Below are 16,275 nucleotides of genomic sequence, written 5' to 3'. Positions count from 1 at the left end.
CATGAATTGACATTTATTTATGTTATTTTCTTGTTCATAATATATTGTTTATAATGTAAAAGGAAAATTTTGTTAATAAACATTTTGATAATTTACCCATTCTTTGCACTAATTATTAGTATTGGTGACTAATACAAAGGAAAAAAGTGGGCTTATTGTTATTTTTATGTAATTTTGCAATGAGTTTACTGGTCCGGCCCGCTTGGTCTCAAATTAAGCTGTATTCGGCCCGCTGACCAAAGGGAGTTTGACGCCCTTGGTATAGATACACAAAACATTTAGTTGTCAATGTACAGCGAGTTCTTATAAAGTAAACATGTTAACTAAATACCTCGATGGCCACTTTTTTTCCTGCTCATATTTTCAAGTGAATACAGCAATTGTTTTAAAGTTTTGGGGTTGCCTGCCGTGCTAATGCTAACACATTGAAATGGAACCAGAGTTAAAGAATTTGCAGGATACATAAGGTGAATATGGAAATGTTTGAGCTACAATTAATACCAATACACTGTACATTACTTCAACAAGAGGACAAGCAAGCTCCAGCTAACGTTTAAAAAAAGTTCATGCTAGCAGCTAGCGTATAACATTGTCATAATGTGTCTGATCCTGCCAGTAGCATATGCTTGTCTCAAAGACTAAGCCATGCAAGTTGTGCAATATGAATTGTATTCTTATGTTACGGCTGTCAGCCTGGACAGAAACTAAGTAGTAGGGTGTGTGGTGTGTGCTGTGGCTCCACCCCTGTGACAAAGCCCTGCCCAGGCCAACACAGGTGTGACTACTTCCACATCATCCCTCCTCTAATCAAGATTCACTTCCTGTCCTTATTTAAGCCCTTTTTAGTTGTCAGTTCAGCAGATTTGCTCACTTGGTTTCTCCTGATTCCTGATTTTGCCGGTGATTGTAACTGCTGAGGCAGTAGAGTCCTTTCTTTCCTTAGAATGCACATGGTTTAGTGCAGTGGTTTTCAAAGTGGGCGGTACCGCCCCTCGGGGGGTGGTGTAAACTTTCAGGGGGGCGCTGACGAATAAACAGGCGAATGGGGGGCGTTGAAATAGTGAAGGGGGCGATGGAGCAATTACAGTAAAAATGTGACGTTGGTGTTTGTAGAAAGACCGGAAAAATTGATTGTCTGTAATAAAAAGTCGACAAAAAACAAGCTTTATTGAAACAAGAAACGTTGTCTGCTACCGTATATCACTAATTGTCGCGAGTTTATCGTCGATGCAGGCGACTGGGGAAACCACCACCATCCAGTCAGCCGCAGAGGAGCACACAATAGCGCGCCGGCAACGCTTAACCACAGACGTATGCGCACAGCGACCGGCTTAATGCATCAGCTATCAATTTTTATGATTCGAGGTGAACTGCGCATTGGTCTATTAAAAGAAACGAAATTAGCGAATAATATCTGAGGCGTTCGTTGGAAAGGGGTAAAGAGGGGGGCGTTGGCATTTTGGCCCGGCGGTGAAGGGGGCGGTGGCCAAAAAAGTTTGAAAATCACTGGTTTAGTGCAAAGTAAAGTTTGATTGTCCCAGGTTCACCTGGCAATGTGAGTATGTTACTCCTTGTTATATTTAGTATTTATGTTGGCAAGGTTAAAGATTTTGGGTTGCATAGGGGGACTTGAGATAAGATTAGATACCCCGGCAGTATTCTCGTTACCTCTGCATCCTGCGTCTGATACGCACAGCTTTTCTTCCAGACGCACAATTTCAAGTAATGTGCTTTTTTCGGACGCAAAGAAATTTTTATCAAAAAAAAAAACCAAAACACATATCCGATAGCAAACCAATTTATTCCACATAATCTTTGCTTCACAACGATCGTCCGCCATTGTTGTTTGAATCTCGCAATGAGAAACCTCGCATGACGAGACTTAACAGACGAAATAATTCTTGCGTGAACGAGACTAGCAGACACTAGCAGACGAAGGAGAGGAAGCGATAGCAACACACGAGAGTTTCGTAATAGTGTAAGAAAGATAAAAAATGTTTCAGAAAAAGCAAAACAGTCTGGATAGTTATTTCGCAGTTAAAAATACAACTAGTAAGAAAAGAACTGCAGAAGATTCGATCGATGATCATGAAGCAAAACGGGGTAAGCAAGGAAAACTACGCACATTACAAAAGACTTGGTTGCAGCTGTTCGCGTGGTTACGATATGACGAGGAAAATAATTTCATGTACTGTGCTGTTTGTACGGATAACAAGCAGGTAAATGGATTGATTGCGGCTGCTAAATGCACGAATTTTCAAGAATGCACCCTGGATAGACACATTGTTTTGCCCGGACACAAGTTGGCACTGAAAATTCCCACATTGCGAAATAACAACAAAAAAATCGAACAAAAGGCATCAGCAACAAAAGACAAAGTAGTTACAGCTTTATTGAAAGTTGTACATTGGATGTCCATGGAAGATATACCGTTCAGCAAGTTTAGCAGCATAATAAACCTGATGCATGAGCTTGGTGTCGCAGACTTGGATATTTTGAAAAAACACAAAATTAATTACGAATCTTACTTTACGGCTCATGAATTGTTGGATAGCATTTCATCTGTAATAGAAGAAGAGAAGGAAGTGATGTTGCAAAATTCACCAGTCGTTACGATACTTGCTGATGAATCAACAGACTCTACAAATACAAAGCGCCTTGTCCTGTATGCCCAAGTGATAGATGATACGATGCAACCTTCGACGCATTACATCGCAAATGTTGAGTGCAAAGATTCAACAGGTCAAGGTATTGCAAAATCAATCAAGAAAGAACTGGAGGGAAGGAATATCAAGATGGAAAAAGTCCAGAGCTTTGGAAGTGATGGAGCATCAGTGATGACAGGTCACAAAAATGGAGTTGCTGCAATTTTAAAGAGAGACAGCCCTCACTTACATAATGTTCACTGCATTGCTCACAAAATTGCACTCTGCACATCTCAAGCAGCTCAACACAATCCAGCTCTGAAGAAACATCAAGAGACATTGACAGACTTGTTTTATTATTTTAAAGGTAGCAGCAAGAGGCAGGCAAGTCTACGAGTTATACAGATGATTTTGGATGATCCCATATTGAAGATCAAAGAGGTCCATTGTGTGAGATGGCTCAGCTATTTCAATGCCCTGACATCAGTATACAGGACTTTGGAGAGTCTTTTGCTCTATTTCAGAGACATTGATTTCACTAAAGACCCAAAGGCTGGAGGGTTGCGAAGGAAGATTGCAACCGAGAAATTTGTCTCTATCACATATATGATGATGGATGCAATGGCCCCTGTCACAATTCTGTCTCAATTTTTCCAAACAGAGAATATTGACATTGCTTTGGTTGGGGTGAAGGTGGAGCAATGTATCAATGACTTGGAGGTTGTTAAGGAGATGAACAGCCCACACTTGATGAAGCTGAAAGAAGATATGGTGGATGATATATTCAAGGGCAATTTTCACCTCACAAAGTCACAATTTCAGCTTAAACACACAAAGAAAAGAAACAGGCTGCAAGTGGAAACTCAGCACAAACTGATGGTAGTGCAGCTGGCTAAAAGGGTGAACCATCAAAAGGCCCTGGAAAAGTGGAAAGGCTGCAAAGAGAGGAGGATCTACGAGCTGAAAAACTAGTACAATGATAAATAAACCCTAACCCTAAACCATATAATAAATAAATTAAATCTGAATGTTTATATATCGTTGTTTATGTTTTATTTGCATCCGTAGTATGTTGGGACTCGTGACAAGTTTCCTGGGACTCACAGTTTTCAGACAAGCGAATCCCTGGGACTCGCAGTGTGCCAATTGTAAAATTATCACTGCCCCGGGGTATACATATAGTTTGTGCATTTATACACGTAGGGATGGATGGATGAAGAAAAGATGAGAGAATGGTAGAGAGAAATTTAAGTGAAGAGACCGGGTGGCTTTTTTCAAACAGCTCCATCCCTATTGATCAACGACTCCATGCGCTCACATATCACCGATAATATCAAAAAAACAAGTGAAGCGCACTAATTCAGTGCATGCCGTCATACCAGGTGGATTGACAAAAGAACTCCAGCCGCTAGATGTTGGTGTAAACAGAGCATTTAAAGCCACACTGCGTGGGAGCAGTGGATGACAGAAGGCGAACACACATTCACCTAGACGGGGAGACAGCGCTGGACGACATACACCACCATCTGTCAGTCGCTCGTAAATGCCCGGGCTGATATATCAGTCTCAACTGTCGTCCGAGCTTTCAGGAAGACGGGAATTGTCCCCGAACTGCCAGACCACAGCGACACTGACTCGATTGATGACGACCTTGATGCGACGGAGCCGGACGTGTTGTATGGCCCATTCACTGAGATGGTCAATTCAAACACTTCAGAAGGAGAAGTCGAGGAATTCTTAGATGAGGAGCTGATAGAGTGAGCTTCATGTTTTTCTTTTGTGTGTTTACAGTTAACAGTTATTATCCTACTGCTTTATTGTTTTTGCACATTACGGGTGTCACTATATTGCGATTGCACTAACGTTTTATTTACCATGAGACGGTATTGTGTGTTGACTAAATGGAGGAAAAGTAAAATGTTATGCCTTGCGGTTGTTCATAGATGTTAAAGATGTGTCACGAAAATGCTTTACCTCAGAGAAAATAATAATTACAGCCGTTTATTCAATTTGGGAGTGAATGGAGTTGTGGAAAGCTTGTTTGTAATCTATCAATAAAGTTTGACTGACCTACCTGACTGTTTTGTTGACATTCTCTTTACCGCGGCACCATCTAACGGTTGCATAGCGTAACTACAGCCTATACTGCCGCGCCTTATAATCCGGTGCGCCTTATGTATGGAAAAGGTTTTAAAATAGGTCATTTATTGAAGGTGCGCCTTATAATCCAGTGCGCCTTACGTAGATGTACGAACGTAGATGTTGATATAGATCAGTGCTTCTCAAATAGTCGGGCGCGCCCCCTGGGGGGCGTGGTGCGATACCTGGGGGGGGGGAGGGGTGCGATACCTGGGGGGGCACGTGTAACCCTGGGGAACAGGATTTTATTTGGCCGTACTAGTATAAAGTGTAATTGCGCATCCACTACAGTAGCTGGCCGTGGCGCTCTCTTTGTTACTTCTGTCATGTTTGCGAGAGTGCAACATTTCACGAGACAACAGTTGCCTTGGTTAGTGTTGAGTAGTCTGAACAAAAAGCTTCGACTGCGTTCCACCTATAGTCTCCGTTATTCAACAACCCCCAACATGGAAAAGTTTTTAACAGGGATGAAAAGAAAAGCAGAGAAAGACAAAGATAGAGACAAAAGAAAGTCACCCAAAAGCTCAGACGAGGAAATTCGACGAAGCATATTTAGCGCTTGGCTTCACTGTGACCACAGTTGGAGAAGAGAAAAGACCGGTGTGTTTGCTGTCTAAAAACGCTCGCAGCGAACAGCATGAAGCCAAATAAATTAGCGCGTCACTTAAATACATTACACCCCAATCACACCGATAAGTCGCTAGAGTTTTTTCAGCGAAAACGTGCTGAATATTGCCAACAGTCCTCCCGCTTTGTGAAGGCTACTTCAGTAAACAATCGAGCGCTGTTAGCATCATATAAGGTGGCGTACCAAATTGCGCAGTGCAAAAAGCCCCACACCATAGCAGAGGAGCTGATACTGCCTGCAGCATTAGACATGGTCTCTGTCATGCTGGACGACGCCAGTGCAGCAAAACTAAAAACTATCCCTCTGTCCAATGACACTGTCGCCAGACGTATAGATGACATTACTAACGATCTTCAAAAACAGCTGGTAGATAAACTCAAAGATGATCGTTTTGCCTTACAATTTGATGAAGCAACTGACAGCAACAAAGACTGTCTGTTTATTGCTTATGTACGTTTTGACTTGTCAAACTCCCTGTGTGAGGATCTACTTTTTTGTAAATATGTCAGAGACAGAGCCACAGCTGAAGAGCTATTCCAAATTCTGGACTCCTTTTTGACTGAAAATGGGCTAAAGTGGGAGAACTGCATTGGTGTTTGCAGTGATGGTGCACAAACCATGGCAGGGAAGAATATATTACTTAGGGCACCCATCCAGACAGCCTCACCTCATGCTGAGTGGACACACTGAATAATACACAGAGAAGCACTTGCATCCAGGCAACTTTCCCCTGAATTTAGTGAGGTTATGACTGACATCGTAGGTGTAGTCAATTTTATAAAGACCAGACCACAAAAAAGAGTCTTCTCTGCCATCTGTCATGAGATGGGAGCTGAACATCAAGCTGTGCTTTATCACAGTGAAGCAAGGTGGTTGTCACGAGGAAAAGTCTTGTCCCGAGTTTTTGAGCTCAGAGAGCAAATAAGTGTTTTTGGAGCAGGAGCACAAGTATGAAATGGCAGAAAAATTTTGTGATGAGAACTTCCTGGGAAAACTGGCCTACCTGAGTGACATAGTTGGAAACCTAAATGAACTGAATCTACAGCTTCAAAGGAAAGATAAACACCTCCCTCAGGTCACAGACAAGATTAGCTCTTTCACCCGAAAGCTTGCAATGTGGGGAAGGCAACTTGATGAAGGAAACACTGATTCATTCGAGAACCTGCATGAATGTTTCTTTTCTTGCTAGGCAGGACCTAACAGAAAATAATTGAGAAGCACTGTCGTAGAAAGTGCTCAGCAGTGACCTGCACACTCCAAAGGACCGTAGACTCCTCAATAAGTAGAGGCGGCTCTGGCTCCTTTTGTACAGGGCATCTATGTTTGTGGACCTGTCTAGGTTGTTGTTGGGGTGAATGCCCAGGTACTTCAAATTCTCCACAATTTCAATACCTGTACCTGGTGGAATCATGGTTGATGGAGATCTTCCAGGCCCCCCTCAAGCCCTCACAAGGTATGAGGGTTTTGTACGTGTTTGCAGCCCCCAGGATTATCTACCAGGCACCAGGCAGAGCTAGACAAGTTACCAGTGAGCATCCTGTCTCAGATCGACAACATCGTACGAAAGGCTGTGAAAGAATGGCTCCATTTACCACTCACTGTCCATGTGCGATAGAATATTCTATTCACAAGCACGTGACAGAGGGCTCTCCATGATGCGCCCGGTAAAAGCCATGGCCATCATACATGTTAGGCACACCTGTAAAATGGTTGAATCCACCGACAAATGTACGAAGAGGCTGGCCGTAAAAACCCTCCAAGAATCGAGCTGGAAGGCAAAGTGGGCACGGGCCAGGTGGCGGTCTGGACACTCTGCCCGTCATAGGTGATGACGGGGGAGTGTGTAGCAGTGCCGGGGGTCCTCCAGCTTTCCCAAACTGAAGGAATGACGAGATCCGGGCCTGGAGCTCGTTGCAGGTCCAAGGTGTCGGGATAGGACTGTTCAAAGGTGACAGGGTGAGCAATGCGTGGCTCAGCGACCCAGGGGCAGTGGGGTTTCGCGAAGGCTACTATTTGGGAGCCCTGGCAGTAAGGGCCGGTGTCTACCCGTCATGGGAGTTCCAGACTTGTGGCATGGACAAGTCGAGAGAATCTTGCAGACGGTGCACAGCCAGGTTGGATTCATGCTCACACATCCTTGGGCAATGCACGGCAGTTCAGAAGAGCAGGATTCAGAGACATAAGGTGTGTGACCTCCCAGTCACTGAGGCTGAGCAGCATGGCTGGACAACGCACAGGAATGTCCGAGTCACCGACCATGAAGGAAACCTCCGGGTACCAGGTCTGGTCTGCGTTAAAGGCCTTGCTGTATTGGTGCTCAATGTGACCATACGCTACAAGATGGGAAAGGGGGTTCTCGATGTGACCATCCGCTACGAGATGGGAAAGGGGGTTCTCGAGCGGGCGGCAAAGGAAAAGGTTGACCACTACCAGCCAGTTGCTGCCCTGATTGCTATAAAACATGGAGGAAGTTGCGCTACGATCAAGGCTTCCCTGTGGGGTCTAGGGGCAAATGACCAAAGCAAAACTTCAAGGTTGGTTTGGCGTCAGCGACGTAATGTCTATCCTTGCAAAACTAGTTTTGCCGTGAGAACAGGAGATTAAAATCATTTCGAGAGAAAAAACATTTCAAAAGGACAAGATTAAAGTGGAAATAGGATTTATTTTGACGCTAGGTGAAAGGAAACTTGTTTTCGCGTTTACAATTTTTGAAACCAACGTCAAAGGTGATCATTTTATTTTAATCAAGGCAGATGAGATGTTTGCATCAATATCGCAAAGACAAAAACGGGGTCATGGGATGGAAGGGGATGGCGTTAGCTCCATCGCAGCCTTTGTCAAGCACGTTCAAAACCTCAACGCACGACTTGAACGACTCTGAACTGGGTGGTGGAGAGATACGAACCGGGAGATGGCAACAGAGCCAGAGGACGGGAGGCCAGAGGGCAGGCTGGGCCAGGCATCTTCCTCAGCGATGTGCTACTTATCATGTTTACTAACGACAGTACTGGTGTCCAGTATCAATTGGGTCGATGGTGCTGCGGTTGTTTGGACGTATCATGGCAATGATGCTATCATGCACCTGTCCCATGAGTCCCAGACAACACAGTTTCCTAGCCCCCGCGTGTGGTTGCGCCAAAAACTTGCCGATGTTCCACCACATCGTCCTACGCGCGAGAAGCGGGACTCTGCTGGCAGTTGGGTTCATTGACTTTGAAAAGGCTTCGAAACCATTGCTCATGAGCATATCCCATGTGCATTTGTTACCAAAGACGTCGACAATCATGTTATCGAGTCGATCCGAAACTTGTACATGGGCTGCTCGACTGGGGTGAGCTGTAGTAGCGCCTTTACACAGCCCATAAAAATGAAGGTTGGCGTTAAGTAAGGTGATTCACTATCGCCTCTGCTGTTCAACCTAAGTGTGAAGTATGAATGTATTTTATGCTTATTATTATGTCTTTTGGTTTATATAGTGTAGTCACTTAGAGGGGGGTCACCCAGTGTTCCTCCTGCTCCTTTCACACCTTTCAAGGAACAAGGCATATGGCATGGAAAACTACCCCAAGATGGAGTTGGAAAAGAGGACCCTGAGCATGCAAATGCCACTACAGGTATGAACCGAAATCACTTGGGTCTGATTGTCTCCCCACAGATGCAGACGAGAGCACAAAGAGAAAGAAGGGAAGAAAGACAACTCTACCCTTCACTGGTGGCATTCCAAGAACCTCACTCCTACCCACCACAATGGGCACCACCAGGTCAGATATATCCCATGGTTGAAGTAGCAAATCCACATTTTCAGGTGAATGGAGATCAAAGTAGAATCATTCTCATCCACCGTCCATGGACCGAGTCTGATTACACTGAAGCATGCAGAGGACTGGGAGACCCGATCAAGAACCCGACTGAATGGTCTAATAATTTTGAACAACAGACAATCCTTCCACCTGAACGGAGCAGAGACAAAAAGAGCGTTCATCATAAGTCTGAGACACAACTTTTCCAGAGTGACAGGAAATTTTGATGAAAGTGATAAACAAGGGAAAGTTCACCCACACGACTCAGATGACCTAACGCAGTCAGTAGAAGGAGTCCTGGCCCGAGTGCGAGAGACCTGGCGCCCAACGCCATGTTATGATGAAATCAGGGCTACAAGACAAGAACCAGGAGAAGGAGTTCATAAATTTAGAGCAAGATTTGAGGAAGTTTTCAAAACCCATAGTGGGATTGCAGAAGACCAGAATGAGCAAGGGGTGTACCCAGAATGAGCAAGGGGTGTACCAAGCCCAACTAAGACAAACATTTCTGGAAGGGCTCCAGCCCGAAATCAAAGGTTTCGTACAAAAATACTGTATCACATACCGAACCTCGCCCATGAATCAACTCATGGAGTGGGTGATTCATGCTGAAGAGAGATACCGCCAAAAACAGGCAAGCTAAGGAATTAATACTCTGACCCAAGCCATGGCCTCGTTGGTGAACCAAGACTCATCACAAGTGTTCTACCAACGAGGGCGTGGGAAGGGAAGAGGTCAAGGAAGACCTGGCCCATCAAGATGGACATATAAAGATGACAGGTGTTTCAACTGTGGTAGAAAGGGACATTTTAGTAAAAATTGCAAGTTTCCATCCAGCGGGAACATGAGACCTCCACCATACAACCCTGAAAATGAATATCGAGAATGACGCCAGAAGAAAGAGGGACGGAAGCCTGACACTGAAGAGGAAACTGAAGAAAGCGATAGGGAGGACGAAGAAACTCCCTGCTCGCCAGCAGAAGTGTTAAACTTAACCGAAATCATGTCCACCCTATGGGAAAAAGACAACAAACCATTCTACACCCTACTGGTAGGACAGTCACAAACACCAGTAAAATTTTTATGCGACACTGGAGCAGATAAATCAGTTATCAAAGATAAAGTACCTGGATTGATACCAGGGAAGGAGTGGATCACTGTGATAGGAGCAGGAGGACACACAGAGCTGTTGAGGAAGTCAAGAAAAACAAATGTAACAGATGAAAATGGGCGAAACCATGAAGCAAAGTTCGTCCTGAGTAAGAACTGTCCTGTAAACCTCCTGGGAAGAGATCTTCTCCGTAAATTGGAAATTAGCCTTATTCCCACAGACGATGGCATGAAACCAGTCCACAGATGGGAGGAAGCAGGGATTCAAGTGGTTGATGGTCAAGAGGAGCCTCATACGTTTTACTCCCTGGATTTAACAACACAAGAGCCCTCATCTGTAGTCAAACATTTGAAATCCAAAGTTGAAAATGTGGATGGACAAGCCCAAACCCCCTGGCCATTACACATCACTGTGAAATTTGGGAAAGCTAGAACGGGATTTGTTAAACAATTCGAGCGACTGGGACCACAACCACTTCGACTGGAGTACCTGTATTCAACAGCAGATGGAGACGCAGCCGCCACGGTAGACTTAACACCTCAAGTAAAAAAGCTGCTACAGTTTGATATAACACCCCATGTGTCCATAAAGAGGAAACCTCACAGTCACTAGACAGAAGTTGAAGTGGATGACTCGAGCAAATCCAAGAAAACATTTGACTGCGTGACAATATTACATACTCCTACAAGCTGAAGACTTCCCTACAGTCCCAAGTACACTTTGGGCCAAATCAAAAGCAGACGTAGGAAAAATGAACAGAGCAAAAGAGATAAGAATTCAACCCAAGACATCATTCCGACCAAGAGCCAAACAATATGTCCTCAAACCAGATGCTATAGATGGCATCAGACCAGTAATTAAAGAAATGCTCGAAGCAGGTATTCTAATTGAAAGTCCAACAAGCGAATGCAACACTCCCATCTTTGCCGTGAAGAAAGCAGAGACGGGTAAATGGAGATTGGTCCAAGATTTAAGACAGGTCAATACAGCAGTGCAAACAAGAGCACCCTGTGTTCCAGACCCACATACACTGTTGAATGAGTTAAAACCACATCAAAAATTATTTACAGTAATTGACCTAAGCAATGCATTTTTCTCTATTCCATTACACAAAACGGCCCAAGGCTGGTTTGGTTTCACGTTTGAGGGAATCAAATACACATACACAAGGCTGCCACAGGGGTTCTGTGACAGCCCTACAATATTCTCACAAGAGATCGCAGCATGCATCAGTCAACATGAACATAAAGACACCACACAGATCCTAGTATATGTAGACGATATACTGGTAGCCAGTCCCCTAGAAGAGGAGAATAAAGAAGAATCCATCAGAATATTCAAGCATCTAGAGCGAACTGGCAACAAGGCGTCACTGACAAAACTGCAGTACTGCCAGGAGTCAATCACCTTCTTGGGACATCGGGTCTCACAGGAAGGAAGACAGCTAACAGATGAAAGACGAGAAGCCATCCAACAATGTCCGAAACCGCAGACAAAAAAGCAAATGATGGCCTTCTTAGGCCTAACTAACTACTGTCGGAGCTGGATTCCAAACTATGCAGAGCTAACTCAGCCACTGCTAAGCATGATTTATGCTACTGAGATGACAATGAGGATCCAGTAACATGGACTGAAGAAGGGAATCGAACATTCCTAGAAGTAAAACAGCAAATTTTGGAATCAGGAGTCCTAGCACTTCCTGACTACGAGAAACCATTCACCCAAACGGTGACCTGCAAAGAGACTTTCATGACATCAGTGTTATTACAACCATATGGAACAAAGATGAGACCAGTAGCGTTCTACTCAAAACGACTGGACCCAGTTGCAGCTGCTCTACCTTCGTGTGTACGAGCAGTGTGTGCAGCAGCATTAGCCATCCAGATGACAGCTGAACTTGTGCTGTTCCATCCACTCACACTCCTAGTCCCCCATGAAGTGGATCTACTGATAACACAAACTAAAATGTCATTTCTGTCACCAGCAAGACACCTAGCCATCACTGCTACACTGTTATCGCAACCCCATCTCACCATCAAGCGATGCAATACCTTGAACCCAGCAACGCTGATACCAACTGAAGAAGACGGAGATCCACACCAATTTGATGAAAGGACCAGCGAAAGCTGCAAACCTAGACCAGATCTTAAAGACACTCCTATTCCAGACAGCACCTATGTATATGTAGATGGATCAGCATCCAAATCAGAACAAGGGAAAAATCAAGTAGAATTTGCAGTCGTCACAGACAACGAAGTCTTATGTGCAGAAAAACTGCCATCTAATCTCTCAGCTCAAGCTGCAGAAATTATAGCGTTAACAAAGGCATGCAAATTGTTTAAAAGTAAAAAGGTCACAATTTATACAGACAGCCAATATGCACACTCCACTCTACATGTATTTGGTGCACAATGGAAGAGGAGAGGGATGAAAACATCTACAGGCAAATCAGTAGAACATGCTGAACTGTTAAAACAAATGCTTAATGCAGTACTACTTCCCAGCCATATAGCTGTATGCAAATGTAAGGCACATACTAGAGGCAACGACAGAATTAGTAAAGGGAATGCCAGAGCAGATACAGCAGCTAAAGAAGCAGCACAAACATTTACTGCACAGTATACACAACAACAAAAGAATGAGTCAATCCCAAAAACAGTATTAATTGATATGCAAAACATTGCACCACAAAAAGAAAAAGATGCATGGATAGATGAAGGTGCAGAACAGTCTGCCGATGGTCTATACACAACAAAAGGCCTACCATGCTTACCAAAGAATTTATTCCAAATGGTAGCAAAACTGAGCCATGGGAAATCTCATGTCTCAACAGGGGGGATGATGGACATGGTACAGCGTGTGTTTCATGTGCCAACAGGTCTAAATACCTACTTTAAAATTTTTTTGGAGGAACTGTTTAATTTGTTGCAGACATAACGTGCAAGGTAACCTCAGACCCAAACGGGGCCAATGCCCAAAAGGTACGTACCCTTTTGAGATTATACACATGGATTTTATTGAATTATCCAAAAGTAACCACTATAAATACTGCTTAGTCTTGATTGACTCGTTCTCTAAATGGACTGAAATGGTCCCAGCCAGATCACCAGATGCATTAACGGTGGCGAAAGTCATCTGTAAACACAATCCCAGAACATGGGATCCCCAGTATCATCTGGAGTGATAATGGCGCTCATTTTGTAAACAACATAGTCCAACAAATGGCAAACCATCTAGGAATAAGTTCAAAAAACCACTGCTCTTACCATCCGCAGAGTGCAGGACTGGTAGAGAGAACGAATGATACGATAAAATTAAGACTTAAGAAAACCATGGAAGAAACAAAAAAGCCATGGCCAGAATGCCTACCAATTGTTAAAACATATATGCGGATAGTACCAACTAGCTCGAGATTAACACCTTTTGAAATAGTTCATGGGAGACCATTCCAACTCCCCCTATGGGAAGGTGAACCATGGCAGGAAACAAAGGGCGCGACGGATCCAGTCAGAGAATGAATGGTAAAGATGTTTAGAGAAAAACTCGTCCAAGATACATGTAAGCTGCCATTATCCCCTTTGTCCCCCTTGCAGGAGGTGGTGAAGCCTGGTGACCAAATCCTGATCCGAGCCATAAAAAGGAAGTCCTGGTCTTCTGCGCGCTGGGAAGGTCCGTTCATGGTTCAACTCACCACCCCTACAGCGGTAAAAGTATAATTTCATGGTATTTCAGAAAAAACAAACTGGTGTGAAAGAAAGTTGTTATGTGTGCAGTCGTATGCCTTATTCCACAGGTACCCCACCAGTATATCCCAAGCCAATCGACCCCTATACCTATAACACCTACACACCTCTATGGTATCCCGACACACTGAGATCACAGTATCTAGAAGGTGTATTAAGATCTGTAGTTATCGAGGTTGATGCCACGGTACCACCTTTAACAGGTAGAAAATTCACAAGGCTTTTGAACTATAATTGGACAGATTTAGTTATGTTAAACAACATCCCATACCCACGTAATTTTAAGGCAGTGTGTTTTGCCAGTAATATGACATTCTGGGGTAGGTCCAGACCAGTAGGAGAAGTCTCCATGAAGTACTGCAGTCAGGTAATTACCCCGTGCACGCGAAACACCACTAACAAAGATCAGTTCAATGCCACAGGAGCGCCCCCGGGTGCCACCTGCAGGGACTATTACACTCTCCCTGATATAATGGGCACTGATCCCCAAGATGATGGGTATTGGATGTGTGGGTATACAGTATATTTGGGTTTTCCCACAGCATGGAATGGTCGCTGTGCAATGGTGCAGATGGTTCAAAATGCATTCCTTTTAAGGGGAGTGAAAATACCAGTAAGATATAAGATTTATACCTGTACAATTTAAACCACATGATTCAATTTGTGGTAGTGATGTACCTGATGATCACAAATTATGGTCCACCTCCGAGAAAGTCATACTGTCACTATGTTGGGTTTATTCTGTATTACTATTATAAATATAGTTGTATTAAGTCATTTCTTTGTTAAATCATTCTCTTATTATTCTCAAAGTGTTGCAAGGTCATGAACTGCTGCCTGGTCCACTCTCACATGGACTTCTCCAAGGATTGTTGCTACATCCACATACCCAGTATCGGGCTGAGAGGGTTGTTGATCGGGCAAGGACTGGATATCTGCCATTTCCAGCAACAGAGCCCATAACAAAGATATTGTTTCTGCCACGTCCATAACACTCGTGACGCACTTCGAGTTTTTCTTTATGTAATTATTATGATTCTTAGGTGAAGGAAGGCATAATTGTTCTAATCTAAATGTTGTTTAGGTCTAGTCTCCTGTTTTTGTTATTGGTAAAATACTTTGATTGTCATTGTAGTCCCAGATGTTGTTTTTACTCATACGTGATGGAATGATCAACAACTCTGTAAATTGTTTTGATTCATGGCAATAAGAGTCGTACGAGAACGTCTATTCGGGGAGACGTTCGGAAGTTGTAAGAGGAACTTGCTGAAACTCTACCCTTCGGAGGTTTTACCTGTTGTTATCCATTTCTATTTAATTAAATGTCAATAATTGAATAAGATGTCTGCCTGCAGTTATTGATAATTACGGACGAAGGTAATTATTAATGAACCTAACCCACTACTTCCACAGATTGGAGTGGGTAAAGTTATGCTCCGTGTAGAAACATTGAATTATCGGATGGGAGTGTTTATTAACCAAACTGTCAAGGCTCTACAGGGCATAGCAGATGAATTACAAGCCCTTAGAGAAATGGAGCTCCAAGACCGTATGGTCTTGGATTTGATAACAGCCAAGGATGGAGGTGTGTGCGCCATAGTCGGAGAACACTGTTGTACTTTCATCCCAGATGAAACCGGTGACGAAGGTAACATTACTCATGCAATAGCGGAAATGAAAGCCTTGGCCAACGCTATGGCCCAGGATCACTCAGCCATAGATGCATCACTTTGGTCATGGTGAATATCCGGGTCGTGGTTCGCGATTCTGGTTAAATTTTTAACACCATTACTTGCAATTATGTTACTCTTCTGTATTTTTTCAATGTGTATAATTCCTTGTGTGAAAACTGTGGTTCGAAATACTATCCAGCATACGCTGGTAGCTTACAGCGACATACAGTATCACCGCGTGACATGCCGTAATGAAGATTCTCCCACCATTTGGAAGTGCGACGAGTAACAGTATGTCGAGTCCTCCGGGTAATTGTACATGTCTTAACTTCAAAACTGTGTTCGCTCATAAAGAGGGACACAGAGGGATTTTCTTATATAGCTTTAAAACTACCTCACGTTTTTCACCTGTGCCTTCACAAATGATTTTATTATTTTCTTATATAACCTTAAAACTACCTCACGTTTTTCACCCGTGCCTTCACAAATGACTTTATTGTTTTCTTATATAACCTTAAAACTACCTCAAGTTTTTC

The 16,275-nt window shown here is 43.6% G+C and overlaps 1 protein-coding gene, 1 long non-coding RNA gene and 1 pseudogene across 3 annotated transcripts in view; 2 read left to right on the top strand and 1 right to left on the bottom strand.

The window, feature by feature from the left end:
• The window catches only part of LOC144181123 (uncharacterized), a 28,307-nt gene that overhangs the window by 5,779 nt on the left and 6,253 nt on the right, over window positions 1-16,275 (bottom strand). For both annotated transcript variants that reach the window (XR_013324614.1, XR_013324615.1), the window contains exon 3: window positions 1-3,401. This exon is cut by the window's left edge and continues 767 nt beyond it. This is a non-coding gene — a long non-coding RNA (uncharacterized LOC144181123). The remainder of the gene's footprint in view (window positions 3,402-16,275) is intronic.
• LOC144181120 (uncharacterized) lies at window positions 4,122-15,254 on the top strand. The gene is made up of 3 exons (XM_077709435.1): window positions 4,122-4,402; window positions 9,068-9,173; window positions 13,917-15,254. Exons 1-3 carry the CDS (start codon window positions 4,341-4,343, stop codon window positions 14,037-14,039), a joined length of 291 nt encoding a protein of 96 aa, XP_077565561.1. The 5' UTR covers window positions 4,122-4,340; the 3' UTR covers window positions 14,040-15,254.
• LOC144181270 (uncharacterized) lies at window positions 6,822-8,054 on the top strand (annotated as a pseudogene).

Source organism: Stigmatopora nigra, chromosome 23 (genome assembly GCF_051989575.1).
Source record: "Stigmatopora nigra isolate UIUO_SnigA chromosome 23, RoL_Snig_1.1, whole genome shotgun sequence".
Taxonomy (NCBI): Eukaryota; Metazoa; Chordata; class Actinopteri; order Syngnathiformes; family Syngnathidae; genus Stigmatopora; species Stigmatopora nigra.
The sequence above is the reverse complement of the archived record's forward strand: the minus strand, read 5'-3'. Positions and strand labels throughout refer to the sequence as shown.

Coding starts and splice junctions, on each gene's coding strand:
- LOC144181120 (XM_077709435.1), top strand. CDS start 4,341: ATGGTCAATTCAAACACTTCAGAAGGAGAAGTCGAGGAATTCTTAGAT. Junction 4,403..9,067: donor TTAGATGAGGAGCTGATAGA/GTGAGCTTCATG, acceptor GTCTCCCCACAG/ATGCAGACGAGAGCACAAAG. Junction 9,174..13,916: donor ACCACAATGGGCACCACCAG/GTCAGATATATC, acceptor TCCCCCTTGCAG/GAGGTGGTGAAGCCTGGTGA.